This window comes from Acomys minous, assembly GCF_964271855.1.
Source record: "Acomys minous genome assembly, chromosome: 13".
Classification (NCBI taxonomy): domain Eukaryota; kingdom Metazoa; phylum Chordata; class Mammalia; order Rodentia; family Muridae; genus Acomys; species Acomys minous.
Window position 1 is genome coordinate 104794422 of NC_140495.1, and position 21995 is coordinate 104816416.

Sequence of the window (21995 nt, forward strand, 5' to 3'; positions counted from 1 at the left end):
CCTGGGGGTGGAGCCAGGGGACACTGCCAAGTTGAAACATGGAGCCCATGAGTACTGTGAGGCCTTGGGGGGCACAGGAGATCTTACACAGTCCCAGGCAGGGTACCAGGTAGTGTAGCTGCTTCGGGACACTTCAGAGGGAGGAGTCTTTTTTCTTTTTTCTTTTTTTTTTTTTTTGGTTTTTTGAGACAGGGTCTCTCTGTGTTAGCCTTGGCCATCCTGGACTCACTTTGTAGACCAGGCTGACCTCGAACTCACAGCGATCCGCCTGCCTCTGCCTCCCAAGTGCTGGGATTAAAGGCGTGCGCCACCACGCCCGGCTCAGGGAGGAGTCTTTTTTCTTTTTTTTCCCAAGACAGGGTTTCTCTGTGTAGCCTTGGCTGTCCTGGAATTCACTTTGTGGACCAGGCTAGCCTCGAACTCACAGTGATCCGCCTGCCTATGCCTCTGGGAGGGGCCCTTAATGGTTTCCAAACACATCAGCACATGGCCAGAAGGGCATCCCATGCATGTGCCTGCATAAGAACACACACAGGCGTGGCGCTGCTGCTAGAGACAGCCATCACCTTCCAGTCTGGCACAGGCTACTACCCAGACGGAAGGAAGTTCTGAGGCTTGAGCACCCAGAAGGTCCCCAGGACAAGCTCTTGAGTGCCGTGCACCCACCCAGCTCTGCTTGGGGCCAGGGCCCTGCTAACTGGCTCCTCTGCCCCTCCCAGGGGCCGCAGCCGGGAAATCTCACAGGGACACATCTGACTTTCTCCTCACTTCCCACAATTGTTTCCTTTTCTTGCAGGACGTGGTGTGTGTGTGCTGTTCTGGCTTCAGAGTGCCACTAGATGTGGGTGTCTGTAGTTTAGCTTTTATCTGTCAACATTTGTGTGGTCTTGTCACTAAGACATGCTGTAGATGTAGGATTTGTAGTTTGCTCTTTGCGCAGCAGCTGTCACCTTTTGAGTCAGGCTGAGGAGGGAATCAGGCAGACCGTTGTCACTGGAGACTCTTTCTTGTGAGATGGCACACGCCCTCTCCCGTGGATGTGACACATACCATTCTGTCCCCACCTCGAGCCACTGCTGTCCCTTCCTGCCTCCATCCTGTGACAGTCATGCAAGACTGCACACTTTGTGTGTCCGCTTTTTTTTTTCCTACTTAGAAATGCATTTGGAAGATGATTCTCTGGTACAGAAAGGCCACTCATTTCCTTGGTGTCTGTGTGGGTCCCCTGTGGAGGGACACGGGCAGGACTAGCCTCCACAGGACTACCGGGTTAGCTTTGGGCCCATATGAAGAGGAAGAGATGAGGATGCCCGTGGGATGTGGGCATCTGCAGAGCTCTCCAGCCTGTACCCTTGTTCTTTGAGACAACAGAATGAATTGGCATCGTGTGAGCTGTGGGCAGCCACATCCAGGCCCATGCCACTCCCATGATGCACAGGATGGGAGTACGAGAAGTGTCATAGAAACGTGCTGGTACCTTCTGACAGACATGCGACACCCACACACTAGTAACTCAGGAGCACCCTTGGTTTTTTTTTTTTACTGCACCCTGTAGTGTGAACAGGCAGAGGGGCATGCGGTACTGTGTGCTGGCAGCTGGGTCTCAGGTCACTGAGCCTTTTTCTCCTGGCTTTTGCTGGTTTGAAAGGACCCACAGTGTGCTTTCATAGACCCTAAGCAGTCTCCTTTAGTGTGAGTCACACAGCCTGACATGGAAATATCATGTGGTTGATCCTAGTAGTGTTACTTGGGACACCTGTTCACATGGCTCCTGGAAGGGTGTGATCTCAGGGGGCCTGAGCTGCACATGACTTTATTCTGAGATGGGGTGTCAGGTGTGGCCTTGTCCTCACTGCCTCTTGAGATCTCTGACAGGAGAAGCTCTCCCCGCCCCCAGAGAACCCCCCTGAGCAAAGCCCATATGGGTGGAGACACTTACGGCTCCAGAGCGAGTAGGCCAGGCGGCAGTTGATGCGGCGGTATAGGTGCTTGCTGATGGGCCAGATGGCCAGTGTGCACAGCTGGACGAAGTTGATAATCAACCCGCTCACCACGAAGACGAAGCCAATGAGCAGGTGCACCACGAACTGCGTCTTCAGGTAGGCAAGCAGGCCCATGGTCGCTGCTCAGGGGCGGGCACACGGTCCTTCACTGAGAACAGCCGTCCTGCAAACCGCAGGGTACAGTGATCAGCGTGCGCAGGGACTAGGCTTACATAGGCTGTGCCCTGGACAGCCCTGTCCTCACTCACATGTGCACGCCCACCCTACAGGGCACTGCCATCTACCACATTCAGCTCTGGATCTCTGGTGTCCCCAGTCCACCTTCAAGGTCAATGTCCCTGGGTCGAACCAAACCTGACGGGGCAGATAGACTTAGCCAAATGCTGGCCTGGAGCTCAGCTCAGGCACTGAGAACTCAGCTCTACTTCATAGCCCAGGATTTCTCCTTATCTGCCTAGTCATCCAGCCAGAACTATCTAACAGTATCCCCAAGGCCATCTGACTTGTCGTTGCTGCAGACCACTGACCTCAAGCATCACTCTCGACTCCCTAAACAGCCCAATGCTAGACCTATGGCCTGCTTCCTCCATGCTGAGCACACACCCACTGCCAGGACTGTTTCTTTGCTGCTTTTTTTACTTTGGTGCTGTATACAAGAATGCCACACTCAACCTTCACTCCAGCTCCTACTCCACTCTGCTCTTGACGGAGAAGTTTCTGGTCCATCAGAGCACATAAGTGTGGGGAAGGGCCTGGTCTCAGTGACCAAGGTATCCGTCTGTCGGCCCAGGTGCTTTCAAAACAAGGGGTTTTTGGTTTCGTTTTGAGGTTGGTGTGTGTGTGTGTGTGTGTGTGTGTGTGTGTGTGTGTGTGTGTGTGTGTGTGTGTTTAAAGGCAGGGTCTAACTAGCCCTGGCTAGCCTAGAACTCATAGAAATCTGCCTGCCTTTGCCTTCAGAGAGTTGGAGCTTCAGGCATGCATCACCATGCCCAGCACAGAGCACATTTTAAAAAGCCACGTGTCCTCAGACCATCAAGTTGACACCTACATTTCAAACCCATGTTAAAATATGCAGGGTTTGGGGACTGAGAGATGGTTCAGCGGCTAAGATTACTGTCTGTTCTTAGAGAGGGAATCAAATCCCTTTATAGATACCACTGAACCAAACTGTGGGTCTTATCTTCAGAGTTCTGAGCCCCTATATTGCATAGTGCAGATGGGTACTCATACACAAGAGAGGGGCGGGGGGAGAGAGGGAGAGGGAGAGATATCTTTTAAAAAATAAATGTACAGAATGTATAGCATCTGGCATGCTGTAAAGAATGATTTTTTAAAGTGCAGTTTTAAAGCCGGGCGTGGCAGCACATGCCTTTAATCCCAGCACTCGGAAGGCAGAGGCACGTCTATAAAGTAAGTCCAGGACAGCCAAAGCTACACAGAGAGACCCTGTCTCAAAAAACAAACAAAACAAAACAAAACAAAAAGGTGCAATTTTAATCTTGTAAATGCAAGCGTAGACACTGACTAGAGGTCTGGCATCCCCGTGGATGTTGCACAGCCTCTCTGTGGACACTTTCTGCTTGCTCCCTGGCTGTGTATTTCCACTGTGTTTTTGCCGCAGGATTTTATCCCCACATGGCACAGCAAGCGTCTCTTTGGCTTGAAATTATGCTTGAGAGCTTTTTATTGACTTCTGTGACCTGGTGTCCCAGCAAAGCTATGAATCATTTCAGCCTCATTTGCACGTTTCTGGCACAGAGGTGAGGCGTCTCAGACCTCAGACCTCCACACAAACTATGGCCACCTACTTGCAGAGTTGTCATCAGAGCATGAGCCTGAACCCTGTGGCAGCAGCACAGGACATCCATCTGCACCCCTGGGGACATCTTACAGAGCTTCTCAGGGCTCCACAGCCATCTGGGGGGCACACCCCACCATCAGAAGGGGACACTTCCTCACGGTCACTTCAAGTTCGACATTTTTGGCCAAGAAAACTCCACAGGGATGATGGGCAGCTTGCCCACTGAGGACATCTGATACCAGCACTGGGGAAGTGATGCCACTAGACATGTTTGGTGCATGGTGTCAGCTAGTTACCACAATCCCTGAGAGTGGGCTGCCCCTGACCATGGGGAGTGTCACCTGCCAGTCTGCCACATCACCCTGCAGTGGGATGGCACTGTCAGACTTATACCCTCTTTCTCCCATGCTCTCTCATTTCATGACTCCTGCCCTGGCATCTAATAGCTGTTATATCTGGGCACGGTGTGATGTATGATCTCTTGTGATCTTTGAAGACTGGATGTGAATAGAAGCTTAGATATGGATTCTGGAGCCTAAATGTCCAACAGCTGGTGGGCAGGGTGGTCCCTAGAGGCCACACAGTGGCTTTTCCATAACCCTCATTAGTCGAGTTTAGCATACTCCTGAGGCCAGCTGGCATTAGAATATCTTGCCCCTGAAAGAGATGTGGTTCTTCCTGGCTTTCCTTATGGCACTTGAACAGGCTGTCAGAACTAGCACCTTCCTGGGTTAAAGGATGGTGGCAGGTGAGAGACAAGCCAGCCTTGGCTTTCAAGGAACTGTTAAACTGCTTGCCAGTTGGGGAGGAGGAAGCCAGTGGCTCAGCAAATCTGTGCAGATTACAGGGTTAGCTACACCAAACAGTCGCATCGGCATCAATCTAAGTGTGCCCTTGCAGGGGTCTTACTCAGACCCTCAAATGTTACCACTGCTGAAAGCGGGATTTCCCTGGGGGAGGACTAGGATCCTGAACTGGACTCTCTTCCCACAGATACAAGTGGGACTCTTCTTTAGTTAACTGTTGCTGCTCTTTGCTTGAGCTATCTGGGGCATCAGCAGGACATTGAACCAGCCTACTGCACACAAGGAGGGCCTTACCTGATCCTCTGCCCTGACTGTCTCCTTGATATAAATGAACTGAGTCTTCCCCCCAGCAGTGGCAAACCCCTAGGACCTCAGAATGAGACAGTACTTAGAGACGACAGCTCCACAAAGTGATGAAGGTAACTGCGGTTGTTTCTGGTCTGAAGGCACAAGCCAGGTAGAGGCACCAGCTCTACTCGCCACTGAACCAAACTGTGGGTCTTATCTCCAGAGTTCTGAGCCCCTAAATTGCACAGTGCAGTCCAAGGCCTGTGCGCTCACATGCCTCTCACAAACACACAGGCTTCCTGGGTCCTTGATCTGAGATTTGGGAGACCTGCAGGTCCCTCTTCTCACAGCTGACTTCTTGGTCACAGTTAGTCCCCATCCCCCCACTTCCTGGGAGCCTCTCCATCATCCTTAGTCTCTTTGCCCTTCTTCCCTAGGGACCACTTCCCAGAAAGCCCTATTTTCTGTCAGAGCACTGTCTATCCAGAGACATCCCACCCCCTTCACACCGCACTGTATGGTTGAAGGGTAAGAGTCTTTCAGACGGTGTGGCTGGCATTTAGCAGGCGGGTTGGCAAAGGGAAAACACTGAATATGGAAAATGAGCTGCTTGTGGAAGGAGACTCAGTCACAAGGAAGACATTTGCATGTGGGTTTCAGTGATCCATTTCTGGTTCAGAGGACTGACACAGCTGTGACCTTCCTTCCTGTCCCCCTCCTGCCCCATTCACTCACATTCATCTTCCATCTCCACTGCCCACCCCTACCAAGGCCTGAATGTGCAGCAGGAGAGCAGGCTTGTGAGGGGCTGGGCCAAGGGCATGCCCGGCACACCTTCTCCATCTTTGTTGTATGTGGTGAACTCAGCCAGTCCAGAATTGGCACATGCTACAGAAGAATTACTAACAGGGATGACTAAGGGGACATACAGCATCAGAGATGGGACAGCACCTCAGATTGCCTTAGCCAGCTGTGAAATTCACTATTTATAACAGCCAAGAACAAAAATATAATGCCCAACCCTTTAGGGGCAGCCAAGTGGGTGTGGAAAATCACAGCATGCTCAGGGCAATGCCCCGGAGAGCCCTCACTGCCTCCTCACACGATTGGGCACAAGGGTGGCTTTACCACCACAGCCTGTGAAAAGGAGTTAGAAGGGGCACAGGGCAGACAGATGAAGTGCTCGTGGCAGCTGACCAAGATGGCTGCCCTGTGATGTTGTGGAGTGTTGCTGGGGGCAGGCCTGTACCTCTCCACAGGGATAGACCCTGTTCCTCAGGGCATATAACCAGAACAGACATGAAATAAACACAACCCAAGAGCAAACTTCAGCCCTTAGGCAAATTTGCCAGCAGACCATCTGGTCTCTCAGGATGATGAGAGACAAAGTATGAGCCCTTCCCTGCAGCCCACTTTTACCAGGCTCTGGAGGAAAAGGTGTCTAACTGTGGTGAAGGAGGAAGTGCCACTAGGCCCATTTGCTCCACCTGGCCGGTACTGTCGCACTCAGCAAGAGGACAGGAGTATTGAGCAGAGCAAACATGGCACCCAGAATCCAAGATGGCAGAGACGTTGTATGCTTCTGGCAATGCTGGGTCCTGGTAGCTTTGTCCAGCCTTGTTAGTGCTGTACAGCTGGCCACTCAGGAATCTACCAGGGTTGAGCTCCAGCAGCTCTGCTGTCTCCCAAGCATGACCCTGTGGCCGTGTTACCTTTCGGGCAGGCAGAATATGGGGAGAAGAAGGCCCAGGGCCAGAGGTTTCCTTTCTAGCAAGTGGGGTGTGGGCCCACAAGTGCTTCGTGACCAGATGGATGAAGATGTAGCAGCCCTTCGTGTGTCCAGGCTATAGGAAAGTCTGAACAGCGCCCACACACGACACACAATGCAGGTGAAATGTGCTCAGCAACAGAAAATCCAGCTAAGTGAGGAGGCCCATGTGTCGGGCAGCCAGGGAGCTCTCTGAGCATGTGCAGAGTCAGTCCACATTGCTGTTTCCAGATGTGGGCTGACCCCTGGCCTAGGACCTGGCCTGGTTGTCTGGGTGGCAGTGGCACTTATGATATACAGGGGTTGCCTTCAGAGACCTTGAAGCCTACTGTGACCTTTGGCCATTAAGTGGGGACGCTTGGGGTCAGTCTACTGAATGACGAGCCCAGCCCGGCCCAGGTCACCAGACCACAACCTTGGGATAACTGTCAATGAGTGAGAACGATTCCAGGGGGATCAGAAACACCTAGATAAGTCCAGATGAAACTGCTGACCCACATAACCATGGGGACGTGGGTGTGGTCTTAGATAAGCCATTTCAATACATAAGCTGTTTATAAATACCGCTGAAGGCCAACGGCCAAAGCTCCCCACCACCTGGAACAAACTGACGCCACAGTTTATAGGAAACACGACCAGGAAAGAAAAGCCAAGTGACTCTGAAGAAGGAATGAGCACAGGTCTACAGGTACCACAGCCACAAAGCCTGTCCTCACCTGAGTGGCCGGGCCACATAATACACAGATCAAGAACCTGGGCCAAGGGTCGAGGCTCCAGCAGCAAGGAGCAGCCCCACCTCTCACGTAGTGAGAACAGGCACCCACAGCACAGTCTGCAACCTCAGGCCATGATGTCAGGTCTCTCAGGCAGCACCTCATGTGGGCCTTCTGGGCTCCAGTGGACTTGTGTTTCTTCTGGATTTAGACAAGTTTAAAAACTAACAAAAGCTTCTTACAACCTAGGCTGAGTTCATGGGAATCTTGTAGCATTACATTTTCTTGACTAATGGGTTAGAAGGAACAATTAAAACTTCGCATAACAGCCCCTCCAATTCCTGACAGAGCTCTGCTTTGTGGCCCCAGCACCATCCAAGGTTAGCTAACAGCACCTGGAAGCTGGGGGTGGGGCACAGCCATCGCAGCAGCATACATCCCTGGGATCTGCGCACAGGGCCCCAGCCGAGAGCCAAACTACGAGGCCACATGTCCGTCTCCAGCTCTGTCACCTTGCACCAGCTTCCTCAGAAGCTGCCACTCACACAGGTGCAGCATACAATGCAGAAGGGATTGTCCCACTGTTACTACATGTGTGACTCCAGTCTGCAGTAAGCATGCTGTGACAAGCAGCAGTGAGACTTCCCCGCCTTACAATCCACCCGACTCCTGAAAGAACTACTTTGCAGAGAACTGATGCCTCAGAGCAGGCGCCTGAGTCACAGAGAATCAAAGCCCATCCCACTCTCATCCAGGAGCAGGCCTACTGAGTCTCAGCGTTGCCAGGGATGCCAGCTGCGATAGCTTTGGACCAGAGACAAAGAAAGCATCACTATTCAGAGTGACAGATATGTTATGCGAGAAAGCAGAGGCCAAGCAAATTGTGGGTGGCCTCTTTGGCCACTGGACAGGGGCAATGAAGCCGCTCACATGGAACCAGCATGGCCTGGAGCGCCTCTGAACACTTAGAGGAGTTGGGGGACTGGAAGGAAGTGAAAAATCCCCTTTAGGTGCTTTTAGTATGGGATGGGTGATTGAGGCTGAGTCCTAATGGCCCCTAGGTTGTTTCTATACAAAGAGGCAGGAGGGCAGGGTGGGAGTGAGCCTTGGCAGGGAGGTGGACAGTGGGGGCAGCAGACACCACTCCAACGACAGATCAGTCCCAGGGCCACCGAGCAACAAAGCAAGTGTTTAAAAAACCCCAGACCCTTTGCTTACCCCAAGTCCTGAGCTCCAGAATCTTTGCAGCCTCCAGGGTGTTTCTGATGGCTGCCTTGGCCCGAGCAGTGGTGGTGGTGTTAAGGGAAGCAGAGAGAGGCACAAAGCTCCCAGGCCTGATGACTACACAATGGGCCTGTGACAGGCCTCTGGGCTCACAGGTGTGGCTGTTTCTTATACTAGGATACCACCCTGAGCCAGGGCAGAACACCATGCTCCAAAACATGCTTGTATATAATGCAGGCACACACAAGAACACACACATGAATAACATACAAGTGAGCAGTACACATATGTGTATAAAGTACACACAGGTATACACATACACATGCACATGTGTGTACACTCATGTATAGCACGTATGTGGACAGCTACACGATGCAAAATGCACACATGTACATTCACATACACACACATATGACTCATCGGTCATCTTACACACACTACACACTAAGACAGATTGCTCTTGGAGATGTGGGCGAGTACTTGCACAATTACCATTACAGTGATCACTACTGGTCATACACGTCTCTACATACACTCCAGCTCACAGTACGAAAAGCTAGCGGAGCTGAATCCCAGCTTTTCCTGGACACGGGCAGGGCTTGTCTCTCCTTCCCTCAGGACAAAGCCCAGGCCCCTGAGATGTGCGACCTTTCCTCATCCTGTCAGAAGTCTGAGTTCCCAAGACCACCAACCACGAGAACCAGATGAGAGGTAATGTCTGGCAAGGGAGGGGGGGGCCACAGGGTGACTCGACAATGTCCTCAAAGCCTTCACGCACTGTCTCCACAAGGTCCCTGACCCCCACCCCCCAGATGCTCCAGCTGCCTCAGGAACACTGAGGAGTCCTCCTGAGAACTGCTCTCCTGGGCAAATCCTTAGTCAAGGACGAGGGCACTGCCACATTTGCATTAAGCTGGCACCATGTTCCATGCATTTAAACTAGATTTTTAGGAAGATAGAGATTCAAATGCAACAAACTAAGTGGGTCTCAGCACACTATCTCAGCCTCCAGAGAGCACATGACGGTGGACTGTTACCACTTGTGACCTGCAGCTACCAAGAAGACTGGCCCGCAAGGTGACCTCGGAAGGCTAGGGAAGGGCCCACTTTCTCTCATGCACTGGGGTCATCTACTCAGCAGCCGAACATTTGTGCACCATGTCTGAATCTCAGCTCAGAAAACCTCAGCAGATGTGTTTTAAACAAGAGAGAGTTTCTAAAATATTAATCCATCCAGTGGAATATAAGGGTAACATATGAAAAGCAACATATGAAGAGCAACATATGGAGAGTAACGTATGAGCAGTAACATACGAAGAGAAACACCAAAAAAGTAACAAAGGCCACCCTTAACAAACAGCAAGGTCACGGTCCTCTGTGCTCACAACTGCAGTGCTATATAACCACGTGCAGCAGTAGCCTCTGGCCGTTCTAACACTCACAAAACCCAGCGCAACCCTGGGCTGCCTTCGACTTCTAGTTGGCCCCCTTCACCCCTCCCTGGGACCTGTATTGCTGCAGCGGCCACCGGCAGAGCCTGCCACCTTGACAGCCCTCCTCACTTGTCCTTTAGCCCACCTAACGCTGCCACAGGAGTTAGGCCTACAAGGGAAGCCGGCCTTCTGCCCATGAGGCTCCTGGACAGGCCTGGCATAGATCTTGCTAGAAGCAGCCGGACCCGTCAGGAGGTAGTCCTGTTCTGAAGAGCTCATCCATGAGGAAAATACGTAAATTCATACCTAAGTTCTCCTCACTCCACGCCCTACAACAGTTATCTTCTTGCGTATGGCCCTCTCTCTGCTGTCCCCAAAGTTTATGCCAAATTCAAGTTTTATACTATAACTTATCCTAGTAGCTCCACCCCAGTGGCCAAGGCCAAGGCCCCCAAGGTCAAGGTGCCCCATCAGGCCACCCAGCCTGGCTGGCTGCCTGGGGACTGGTACAACTTTCTTGTCGTTGAGGAATGAGCGTGGCTTTCTATGTCCGGGAGGCAAGGCTCTTTCTGCTCAGAGAGTGAGTGACTAGGGAATCTAGGTCAGCAGGGTCAGTGCCCGCAGAGCCACTCTGAGCCTGCCCTGCCCTACCCCTCACGGCAGGAAGCAGGACCTCCATCAAGGCTCCTTACCTGCCCCTCCTTACCTCTCCTTCTCTGCCTGCACTCTGGGTTTCAGATGGTTGGGGTCCTGGCTGGGGGAGTCTTCAGCCTCCTCCCACAGCAGGGCAACAGGACTCAGCAGGCAGGAGTAAGGATAGCACAGTGACCACTCAGCTATGTCCCGGAGCACAAAAATAGCCATTCTGCCAAGTGGGTGAAACGTCAGGGCTGGCTGTGTGGCCAGCTCATGTTCATACTTGGCACATGAGAGAGGCAGCGCTTGTGGTAGGAGGCAGGAAAGCAGTGTGCCAGAAAGTAAGCCTTGCAGCAGCAGAGGTACCCAGGCTAGACTGCCCACACTCTCAGCAGCCTCACCACCTCTTGCTCCACAGGGCCCAGCTTCAAGCAATGCTGTACTCCCAAACCACAGGAAGCTGGTGGGTGGAACAGTGCCACACACAGGGGCTCACACAGGAAGGCGGTGCTCTCGTGGCCTCCTCACTCTAAGCACAACTCAAGTCTTGAACTTTCCACCTGATTTCACCAATGAGGAAGCAGCTGCACATGGGCCACACCACCACACATCAGGCCTGCAGTGTAGGGTCTTTCCCATAGTTACTTCCTCGGAGCCCTCTGCAGTCTCACTGCCCCTCTATAGTGGGCGGGGACAATAGTCCCTTCCTCTGTGGATTAAGGGCCCAGGCCCAGAGACTCAGTCCGGGATTACTGAGCAGTAGTGGAATGACCCGGTATCAGCTGATGGAGACCGCTGAGTACAGCAAGGCAAAGCAACAGATAGAAGGAGAGGGTGGTTCTAGGCTCCGTCTAATGACGACAGGGAGACAGAGATGAAAGCTGAGCAAGAACTACAATCCAGAAGAGGATGAAAAGGACCTCCGTGCCGGCCACCCATCGACAAAGCTAGAGCCAGGGGCATGCTGGTACTTCCCCTAAGGGGCGGAGGTATTTTCTTACCAGTTCACCCCAAGCTTATCTGGTGCCAGCCATACAGGTGTGGTCAATGGCAGCTTGTGGGGAGGGGGAGCTATTTCTGGCTGACATACTGAGAAGTAAGGGTACACCAAGAGTTGGGGACACCCAGTGTCACACAGCATGGCCTGAGAGCTGCCAGGAGGGCAGAGTAGTAGAGCAGATTGAAGAAAGTGCCTTAACTTTCAAAATCACAGTGACTGCTCCCCTGGCATTCAGCAGGCAGGTCGACACGGGGACTCATAGCCTTCTCTGTGAGGGGCCCAGCCAAGGCCACCTAGGGGGCTAGGGGCAGACAGATTTAGGCTCTTTGCAACCCTGGGTCCAGCATGCAATTCGGGCTCAACTTCTGTGTTGTCCCCAGCCAAGCCACCCACATGGCCCTCCAGGTCAAAGTGAAGTAACAGTGGTCCACAAGTCCACAGCCTCCAGAAGCTACCAGGACATTTACAACCCTAATTCTCACACATCCTTGGATTCTAATAATTTCCCTTTTAAAGAGAAAAACCCCCTTTTGCCATCACCCAAAAAATGCGGTGAACTGACTACAGAGACACTGCCACTGTAGGCACCTGGCCCAAGAAAGGCACAATGAAGACCTCTAAGGAAGGGAGCTGAGTGCTCAAGGCACAGTCACAGGGTCCCACAACAGGTCAGCCACTGTAGCCACCGCACACCACCTTCTGGGACACGCAGTGACCAAATGCTAGCTGCAGACTCCTTACTGTTTGGTCTAAAGCATGCATACACCAAATGAGTGCATTATGAAATACAGGTGCCCCTTCCCCTGGGAGACATTAATTATATGTCCTGAAAGTAGCCTCTGGCTTATGGAGCACTAAGGCTTGGGGCTCTTTTCATATTTTCTGGCATGAAGTAGTTACTTACACAACAATGAAACATTAAAAACTGAAAGGCAGGTGGGCATGGTAGCGTGTAACTTTAATCCCAGGACTCCGAAGGCAAAGGCAGGTGAATCTCTGTCACAGCCTAGTCTATGAAGTGAATTCCAAACAGCCAAAGATATGTAGAGAGACCCTGTCTCAAAACCAAAGATGAATAATAAAAAAAAAGAAAAAAGAAAAAAAAAGAAAGAAAGAAAACTGAAGGACAGTATTGAAGCTTATAGCTCAACAGGACATCTATGGCAGAGAAGGGTAGGACTGGGTCACTGGAGACATTTTGTCTTTTCTTCGTGGTGCTGGGAAAGGAATCCAGGACCTTGAACATACTTGGCAAAGGTGCTGCCTCTGACCTCCGCACCCAGCTAACCAGCTCAGCAGAACCTCCCAGCAGCTCTGGACTATGCAGGGCCGCATACACCTCGTGTGGTGAGCCAGACCTCATGTGCCCAGGAATAGCGCCTGGCACCACGTTTGTCATCTGGTAGCTTGTCTCTGGATACAGCTGCTCTTTCTCCTGCAGCTCTCACTCCCAGCACCACCCTGTGTGCGAGGCAGTTTCTCACAGAGAGAAAGCCTCTGCAAACCAGCACTGCCAAGAAAAAATACGGGCCACACTAATGATCCACAAGGCAGCCTCACATGTTGGGGGTTGTGGGGTTTCAAGGTTTCTTACATTTCCATGACTGTGCGGAGTCGGAATGTTACAGGGCCAGAGCCAATTTACCCTGGGCTACCTCAGGCACTTAGGAACCATTGGTAGCCCACCTCCTACCAGGGGAGGGCTAAGAATGTCATCAGACGGCATCTGAGGCCTCCATCCGAGACTTTCCCACTTGACTTAACAACCTACCAGATGTTTCCACCGATGTATTTTCTGACTATTTAATGTATGGCTCTCTGTTCTGCTACTACATCATGCATCTGTTACTATGCAGGAACATGGTACTTGGAGATAGCCAGAATCTGTGCTCCTGGGCCATGGCCACTCCTATCTCCTTGAGGTGGGAGGTGTGTTCCTCGGGGACAGTCCTGGGCACCCAAACGTGGGTCCTGAGGATGCTCCACTGTCACTGGAGATGTCACGTGGATCAGAGCAAGGTTCCAGTGTCAGCCTTCCCAGACTGTCCAGGGGGCCTCCTTGGCTGTACTGACAAGCTCTCTCTGGGGCAGGGAGCTCCCTAGGCTGGGTGGATTCTGTTCTGAACTAGTTGTTAGAGTCAGTACAAAGACAAGAAGACAGAGAAACGCTCTCGACAGTAGCATCTCTGTGGAAAGGTGTGTCTGTGTTTTATGTGTGAGCAGCGATTGTTTGCCTATAATTGCTTTATTTGGAACAAAACTCAATCTTCCCCTAAAAATCTTACAAGCAGTAGATTGACAAAATCTTCAGTCACTTCATTTACTTTTTTTTTTTTTCATAACACGATGTAGCTCTGACAGTCCTAGAACTCACTATGTAGACCAGGGTAGCCTCAAACTCAGAGACCTGCCTGCCTCTGCCGCCCAAGTGTGGGGTTAAAGATGAATTTCACCACACCCAGCTCATTTTACATTTTAAAACTGTGCTCAAATTATTATTCTTAGCATACCTAATATAAGACATGTGTGTAAACTTTAGGGTGGCTTTTTGTCATTGTTGTTGTTATCCTTTTTTTTTTTTTTTTTTTTTTGAGACAGGGTTTCTCTGGGTAGCCTTGACTGTCCTGAACTAGCTCTGTAGGCCAGGCTGGCCTCGAACTCACAGAGCTCTGCCTGCCTCTGCCTCCCGAGTGCTGGGATAACAGACATGAGCCACCACTGTCGAGTATTAGGAAGGCTTCACAGCTACGAGCCCGCGTAAAACAGTGCTCAAGGCCCTTCTCATAGGCAAACATAGGTAAGATACAACTAACATAACAACACAAAAACAGGAAACTAAAAAAAAAAAGACCAGTCATTAAAACTTGCAGAGCTTGCTCAAAGGCTTCTAAAGCCCCTCCCTCCCCCTCTCTATCGTTTTCGAGACAGGGTCTCTCTATGTAACTCTGACTGTCCTAGAACTCACTCTGTAGACCAGGCTGGCCTCAGTCTCAGAACTATCCCTGCCTCTGCGTCCTGGCTGCTGGGACTGAAGGCCTAGGCCACCACTGCCTGGCTTCCAAAGGCATCTTTGGTTTACAGGTGACACGACCCTTGAACTCACAGCGATCCACCTGCCTCTGCCTCCCAAGTGCTGGGATTAAAGGCATGTTTCACCACTGCCCAGCAGGATTTATTTTTTTAATCAATTATTATTATTATTATTTTTTTTTACTGATACAGTCATTTAAAACTCTGTGACTAGGCTGGGCGGTGGTGGCACACGCCTTTCATCCTAGCACTTGGGAGGCCGAGGCTGGTGGACCGCTGTGAGTTCAAGGCCAGCCTGGACTACAAAGTGAATCTAGGCCAGCTAAGGCTACACAGAGAAACCCAGTCTTGAAAAACAAAAAACAAAAAACAAAAAACAAAAAACCTCTGTGATTAGATTTTAGCCAAATATCTCTATGTTCTCTCACTGAGTGCAGGGTTTCACTTGCCGGATAGCCACCACTAGATAGCAGTGGGCAAGTCTACTACAGGGAATCACTGAGGCCAGAGATGGCTCAGTGGATAAAAATACCTGCAATGCAAACCTAAGCACCTGAGTTGGAGCCATGGACTGTGTGATCTCAGTGCTCCCACTGTGAGATGGGAGGCGGAGACAAGAGAGCCAGCAGAAGCTCACAGACTGGGGTACACTGCAGCACAGTGACAGCAATGGGAGACGCCGCCTCAACAACACCGATGGTGAGAACCAACACTCCCAACTGTTCTCTCACATGCACACATGCACCATGGCACATGAGTGACTTTACTCCCACATGCAAAATAAAATTAAAAAAAACATATTAAGAAAAAGAATGTCGGGCTGGAGAGATGGCTCAGAGGTTAAGAGCACTGGCTGCTCTTCCAGAGGTCCTGAGTTCAATTCCCAGCAACCACATGGTGGCTCAAAACTATCTATAATGAGATCTGGTGCCCTCTTCAGGCATGCAGGCACACATGCAGGCAGAACATTGTATACATAATAAATAAATAAGTCTTTAAAAAAAAAAAAAAAGAATTTCAACTACTTGGGGCCTGTGCTGGCTAGTTTTATGCCAAATTGATACAAGCTAGAGTCATCAGAGAAGAGAGAGCCTTGATTAAAAAAATGTCTAAGATTGGGCTCCAGGCATACCTGTGGGCATGTTCTTAATTAGTGATTGATAGGGGAGAGCCCAGGCCATGGTGGGTGGTACTGCTACTGGCCTGGAGGCCCTGGGTTCTATAAGAAAGCAGGCTGAGCAAGCCATGGGGAGGAACAGCCAGTAAGCAGCACCCCTCCATGGCCTCTGCATCAGCTCCTGCCTCCCAGTTCCTGCCCTGCTCGAGTGCCTGGCCTAATGTACTTAGATGTGGAGATATAAGCCAAATAAACCCTCTCCTCTGCAGCTTGCTTTTGGTCATGGTGTTTCATCACAGCAATAGAAACCTTAAGTAGGACAGGATTATTTCTCTGAATACATGGTTGTGAAACTTACTTTAGTGGGGAAATATGTAAGTCCAATTGTAAGATTTGACCTGTTACACAAAACTATCATTGTACCTATGGTCTGGGTTGATGGCTAGATAAATAAGGCACTAATTGCCAAAATTGGCAGACGCCTTTATCCTTAGCCTACAACACATTGGTGACTTGAAGATCTACCTCTCTAGAAAAGTGTTTATCTGCTTGTAAAGTAAGTGTCCGGGTCCTGTAAACACTAAGGACTGTACAAATGATCTCCATCAAAGAATGCATTGTGCACCATCATAAGGACCTTTAAGCTCGATAATTAAAAGTTCAGAGTTGGTCACTGAGCTCCCACAGTCAGCTTCTGGGAGAGGAGGAACAAGAGAGAAGCAGAAAACACCTTGGCTGGTTTCATCAATCAGAGGGAAAGTCACAGCAGCAAGACTCCCTTCAGCCAGAGGGAGGGGCTGTGCTGGTACAATCCTAAGCTGGGAATAGAGAGAAACACTAACCCCACCATGAGGATATTATTGTGGCCTCACCAACATTATTCATTCCTGCCTCCCAGACCTCCGGCCTCACCTAGACCAATCTGTCTGTTTAAAAAGATTCGGGGATTTTCATTATCATAAAAGAATCTTTTCGTTATTCGGTATAATTTAGATTTTTAAAATTCCGACTTTAAGTCTCCTCAAAGTGAATCCATTCTGGGATACCTCCACTTTAAATCCAACATATTAGAGCCCAAGACAAATAAACTACTAAAGAAAAAGGAAAGAATGTTAATCAGGTCCAACCAACTGGATTACTAAGTTTCTATTGATATTAAAAACCATTAAGATATAACAACTTAAATGGTCTAAAACAAACAAACAAACAAACCCTATGACACTCAGACCTCTGACTACAGTAAGAAGTGTTAGTGCTAAATATCTGGGCTGATTCTTATCCAAATAATAGTGTATTTTTTAAAAATCTGTTTCTCGGGCTGGAGAGATGGCTGCTCTTCCAAAGGTCCTGAGTTCAATTCCCAGCAACCACGTGGTGGCTCACAACCATCTGTAATGAGATCTGGTGCCCTCTTCTGACGTACAGGCAGAATGCTATATAAATAATAAATTTAAAAAATATTTTTTTTAAAAAATCTGTTTCTCATCTGAAGAGAATAAGCTGACTGGGTGGCTCTGAGGGTAAGTAGAGTGAATCAGCCTTCAGGTCAGGAGGTAGCATGGCCCCATTCCAGCACACCGAAGCCTGGAAAATCCTCTAAGGCAGCCGCAAAGTTAGCCAGGTCTGAGCAGCAAACAACAGCTCCATTTTCCTAACAAGTACCATGTTAAGCCCACATGATCAGCCCATGTGATCAACTCACTGATCCCAAGGAAGGGTCAGAACAGGGGCTTGCTGTAACGTGAGGTCAGGAAGTTGGATGCTCCATCCTGAAGGTGGCCAATCATCTCTCTACAAGGCTCTAGCCAGCTGCTTCATCAAATCATTCAAGTTTATACACCCTGCTGCGGGTGTCACCAAGCCAAGTTCCTTTCTCAGTGCACATGGGTGAAGCTTCAGGTGTATACACACACACACACACACACACACACACACACACACACACTCATAACACAGTCATATACACATACACACATAAACATACACTCATAACAGTCACATACATACACAAACACACACTCATAACAGTCACACAGACACACATACTCAAATACACACTCAAACATACAGTCATATACACACAAACACACACTCATAACACAGTCATACACACATACACACACAAACACACTCATAACAGTCATACACACATACACACACTCAAACACAGTCATAACACAGTCACACACACTCAAACACAGTCATACACACATACACACAAACAGTCATAACAGTCATACACACACACACACTCAAACACAGTCATACACACATACACACAAACAGTCATAACAGTCATACACACACACACACACACACACACACACACACACACACACACACACACGAAGCGGCCACAAGTTCCACACTCTGCACAGCGCTATTACTCCAGTTGAGGCTTTGCCTCTGGTTACTTTACTAAAAGAAATGGCTCCTGACTGCTTTGACTCAGATAACAGGAAAGAAAAGTAGTCCAACTCTGAAAAACTTTGAGGCAGGCACCCATGGAGGCTTCTGGGGGGTTGGTAGATTCAAAATGGGATCACACTTCAATATGGGGTTCCAAGGAGTTCCCACACTGCACAGGCAAACCAATAAATAGCCTTTCTCCAGTGCATTGCTTCTTAGAGAGATTTCCCCCTCTGAAATGGGCAACTTCTTAAGGCTGTGCAGCAAACATTATATTAACTTGAACATGGAAAGCACAGGGCAGAGCACGGTCTGAGCCACTGCACCCAGGGCTCACCTTGCATACTGCTCTGGGGAGGTGCCTGGTGGGTGTTCCTAACCGGGACGCCTTTCATAGAACTCAGCCCCATAGATTTCCCAGCTTAAGACCTAACTAGAGATGCTGTGACAACACAAGATGCTGAGACCTTCAAGAAATGGTGCATGTGTCCTCGGGAGTTGGTGGGCTGTCTTTCCAAGCACTGCGAGGTCTTAGCAGATTTGTTTTGTTTCGTTTTGTTTTTTGAGACAGGGTTTCTCTGTGTAGCCCTGGCTGTCCTGGACTTGCTTTGCAGACCAGGCTGGCCTCGAACTCACAGTGATCTGCCTGCCTTTGCCTCCTGGAATGCTAGGATTACAGGGGTGTGCCATGGCACCCAGCTTCTTGGGGGATCTTATACAGACATTTGAAGCAAGCAAGATGTCCTTTTCTTTTTTTTTTTTTTTTGAGACAGGGTTTCTCTGTGTAGCCTTGACTGTCCTGGACTTGCTTTGTAGACCAGGCTGGCTTCAAACTCACAGGCTGCCTCTGCCTCCCGAGTGTTGGGATTAAAGGCATGTGCCACCATGCCCAGCAAAGCAAGGTTTCCTGAAAAGACACTGGAGATGGAGGCAAACCTAGAGTCTCTAGGGCGGGAAGCTCTTGCCTCTGTTCCCTGGGCTCAGCACAAGGAGTGTTCTTTCTTTCAGGCAATCCTTTCCTTTTGTGGCTCAGACAATTGTTTAGTCAGCTGTAACCCATGTCCAAAATACAGAGGTCAGAGGTCACGCAGAATAGGAACCAGCATGCCCCTGGCATGCAGAGCAAGGGCCCAGCTCTAGTGCTACAGAACAGATACCATGCCTTTCCCGTCCTTAGCTGACTCCTCTAGAGCTCCAGACTGTATGACCTGCCCATGTCACCCAGTGCTAACTCCCTGGGTGCCCTGTGAGCTGCTGCTGTGAACCAGAGTCCTCACCACCTGCTACCTGGCCAGGACCCAACCCCTGAAACGATGACGGCATGCATGTTCGCTTCCTGGGGTCTGGTAATCCGTTACTAAGGATGGTCCCTGCCTCACAGAGGTCTAAAGTCTTTATCAAGAAACTGAAGCACCCTCCTTCACTAGAGCTAGTACGCCCCCCTCAGTGTCCACACTGTTTTCTCCACTGGGTCCACACATGCCTCTATAAACAGCCTCAACTGCTTTTATATAACCAAGGTCCTAGGTCAGGTCTGAGGGCACTGCCCACTGCTCCATTTACAGTCCCTGTTGTCATTAGAAGGGGAGGCAGCATCAACAGATCCAGGGGAGAGACGGCTTCAAAACAGGGTGACCCGTACCCATCCCAGCATGTACCACAGTGGTCCTCACTCAGCACACTCCTGACCCAAGGCCAGTTTGGATTTCCCTGTATCACATGATGGCAACACCCAAGGCAGGAACACTGGCACCCTCACATGGTGGCCTTATCAGCCCGTCTCCTTTGATCTTTACAGCGCCACAGCAGCATTGTGTCCCTACCTCACTGAGGAACGCTGGAGACCTGAAAGCCGATGTGTCGCATGAGGTGGTGATGGTGTCCCCATGCGAGGTCTGGCATAGCCCAGCTCATCACAGAGCTCAGAGCCTCTGTGATGGGAACCCCTCAGGCAACCTCTGTCCCATTCCCAGCTTCCATGTAAACCGTTTCACTCAGCAGAGAGGACAGCGAAATACAGAGGCAGGAGTGTGAAGGGGGCAGGAGATGGTGGAGAAAATACCCGATAAACTTCGCCAATCAAACCTCCCAGCTTGAAAAGATCCAGTACCGATGCCCCCTTAGGACATGGGAGATACCTCTGAACTATTTCCAACATGATTTAAGACCTGGGAGATCAGAAGAGCTCTTGACCCTCAGCCCCTTCCAAGCTTTTATGGCCCCAGTATGGAAGCCAAAGGATAGAGTAGATCCTTGGTTAGAGGCAAAAGTAGCCACCCAGAGGCTCACTGCAGCACCCACACCTGCACCACCCACCTCCACAGTGCTGTACTTGCACTGGCACTGTACCACCTGCACCCACAGTGTCAGCAGCCATGTAACTCAATATCGCCTGCATCCACCCGGCCTACAGCCCCATCACGCACCTGCGTCACTCATACCACAATGCCCAAACTCACACTGCCTGCACCAGGCCTCCCCCTCACCAGTAGAAGTAATAGGCCAGGGCCACGGCCAGCAGGGCGACGCAGACCCCAGAGAAGAGGCAGGTTGAGGAGCTGGCCAACATCGCTATCCGGTCTTGAGAGCTTGTCAGAGATGGCGAGGAGGAGGCTGGCAGTGAGCGCAGGTCTCTGGCAGATTAGGGCACAGGCTCAGGGAGAGAGGAGGTAGGCTGTGCCGAGAACTATGCCCTGCAGGACCCTCACAACCAGGAACTACCTAGCGACAGAGGCCGTGTTGAAGCAGGACACAGGGCAGCCTGTTCTCGGGGCCACCGCTGCAAGCTCTACTGTCGGACACACTAATCCAATAAGAAGCTTTTCCAGGAGCTATTATAACATGACGCAGGTCACTGGGCCCTGACCAGCACTGGACCCATGGCTGGGACTCAAGAGAACCATAGGTGTCTTACCTAGTGGATAGAGGCTCCAGGATCAAGTCCCGAGTTCCGTGCCCAGACACTGTCCTATGGGTTCCAGTGTCTCATGCCCTATAAGAAGAGTCACTCCACAGCATATGGAAGCTGCAAATGCTCAGTGCCCTGTGCTCTGTGGCTTCCAGACCAAGATTTCTGAATCCAAATGGAAGGAGTGTAAAAGCTAAGCAGAAAGATGCTAAACTAGTGAGGCAAAATGACCCAGAGGCCAGAGCGTCACTCGAGGGCCCATCCCCAACACAGATGGCCCTCAAAGCTCTGCCCACAGGATGTCAGACATAGCTCATCAAGGCAAAGCTCGGCCAAGGCTCCCACTAGTGTCTTCTCTTGTAGGGACCTGGGAGCCGTGTTGTAGACAGGAAAGGCACTGCACACCACAGTCTTCCACAATTCCCTCGTCAGGAGCCCTTCTGCCTGGATGCAGTCTCCGACCTGCTCTGTCCTTGTGCGTAGGGCACCTTCTAAGACATCAGTGCCCACTCTGAGCCCTGAGATCCATGGAAGCTGTGGCCAGGGCCTCCAGCATAGACTGGGTACCACACTCAGCTTTCTCTGGGCCACCCTAGTGAAGGAACTGCGGGGGAGGGTTGCCCTGGAGCAGGTACCAATTCTTTCCCAACGTAAGTCGTCAGGTGGCTCAGTGCAGCTGTCTTAACCCATGCAACCACAGACACCAGCATCATGCCGCTAGGAACTCCTGCATCCCCCACTCGCCCTTAGGGGATGCTAGGTAACAGACACTTGTCACTGGCTGCTGGGGTGGGGGTGGGGCGGATCTATAGTGACAAGAGCAATCGAGCAATCAGCCACCTGGAAGATCAATATTGGG

General features: G+C 50.6%; 1 protein-coding gene across 9 annotated transcripts in view; it reads right to left on the reverse strand.

The window, feature by feature from the left end:
• Nucleotides 1–21995, reverse strand: part of AGPAT3 (1-acylglycerol-3-phosphate O-acyltransferase 3) — an 80914-nt gene that overhangs the window by 16553 nt on the left and 42366 nt on the right. For 6 of the 9 annotated variants that reach the window (XM_084752485.1, XM_084752484.1, XM_084752483.1 and 3 more), the window contains one exon: nucleotides 1940–2166. In XM_084752485.1, coding sequence (XP_084608611.1) covers nucleotides 1940–2117 — 178 coding nt within the window. In that variant the 5' untranslated portion in view covers nucleotides 2118–2166. Of the gene's footprint in view, nucleotides 1–1939; nucleotides 2167–8597; nucleotides 8620–10342; nucleotides 10434–10742; nucleotides 10881–21995 lie in introns of those variants that run through there. The other 3 variants (XM_084752488.1, XM_084752487.1, XM_084752489.1) reach the window with 3 other exon arrangements.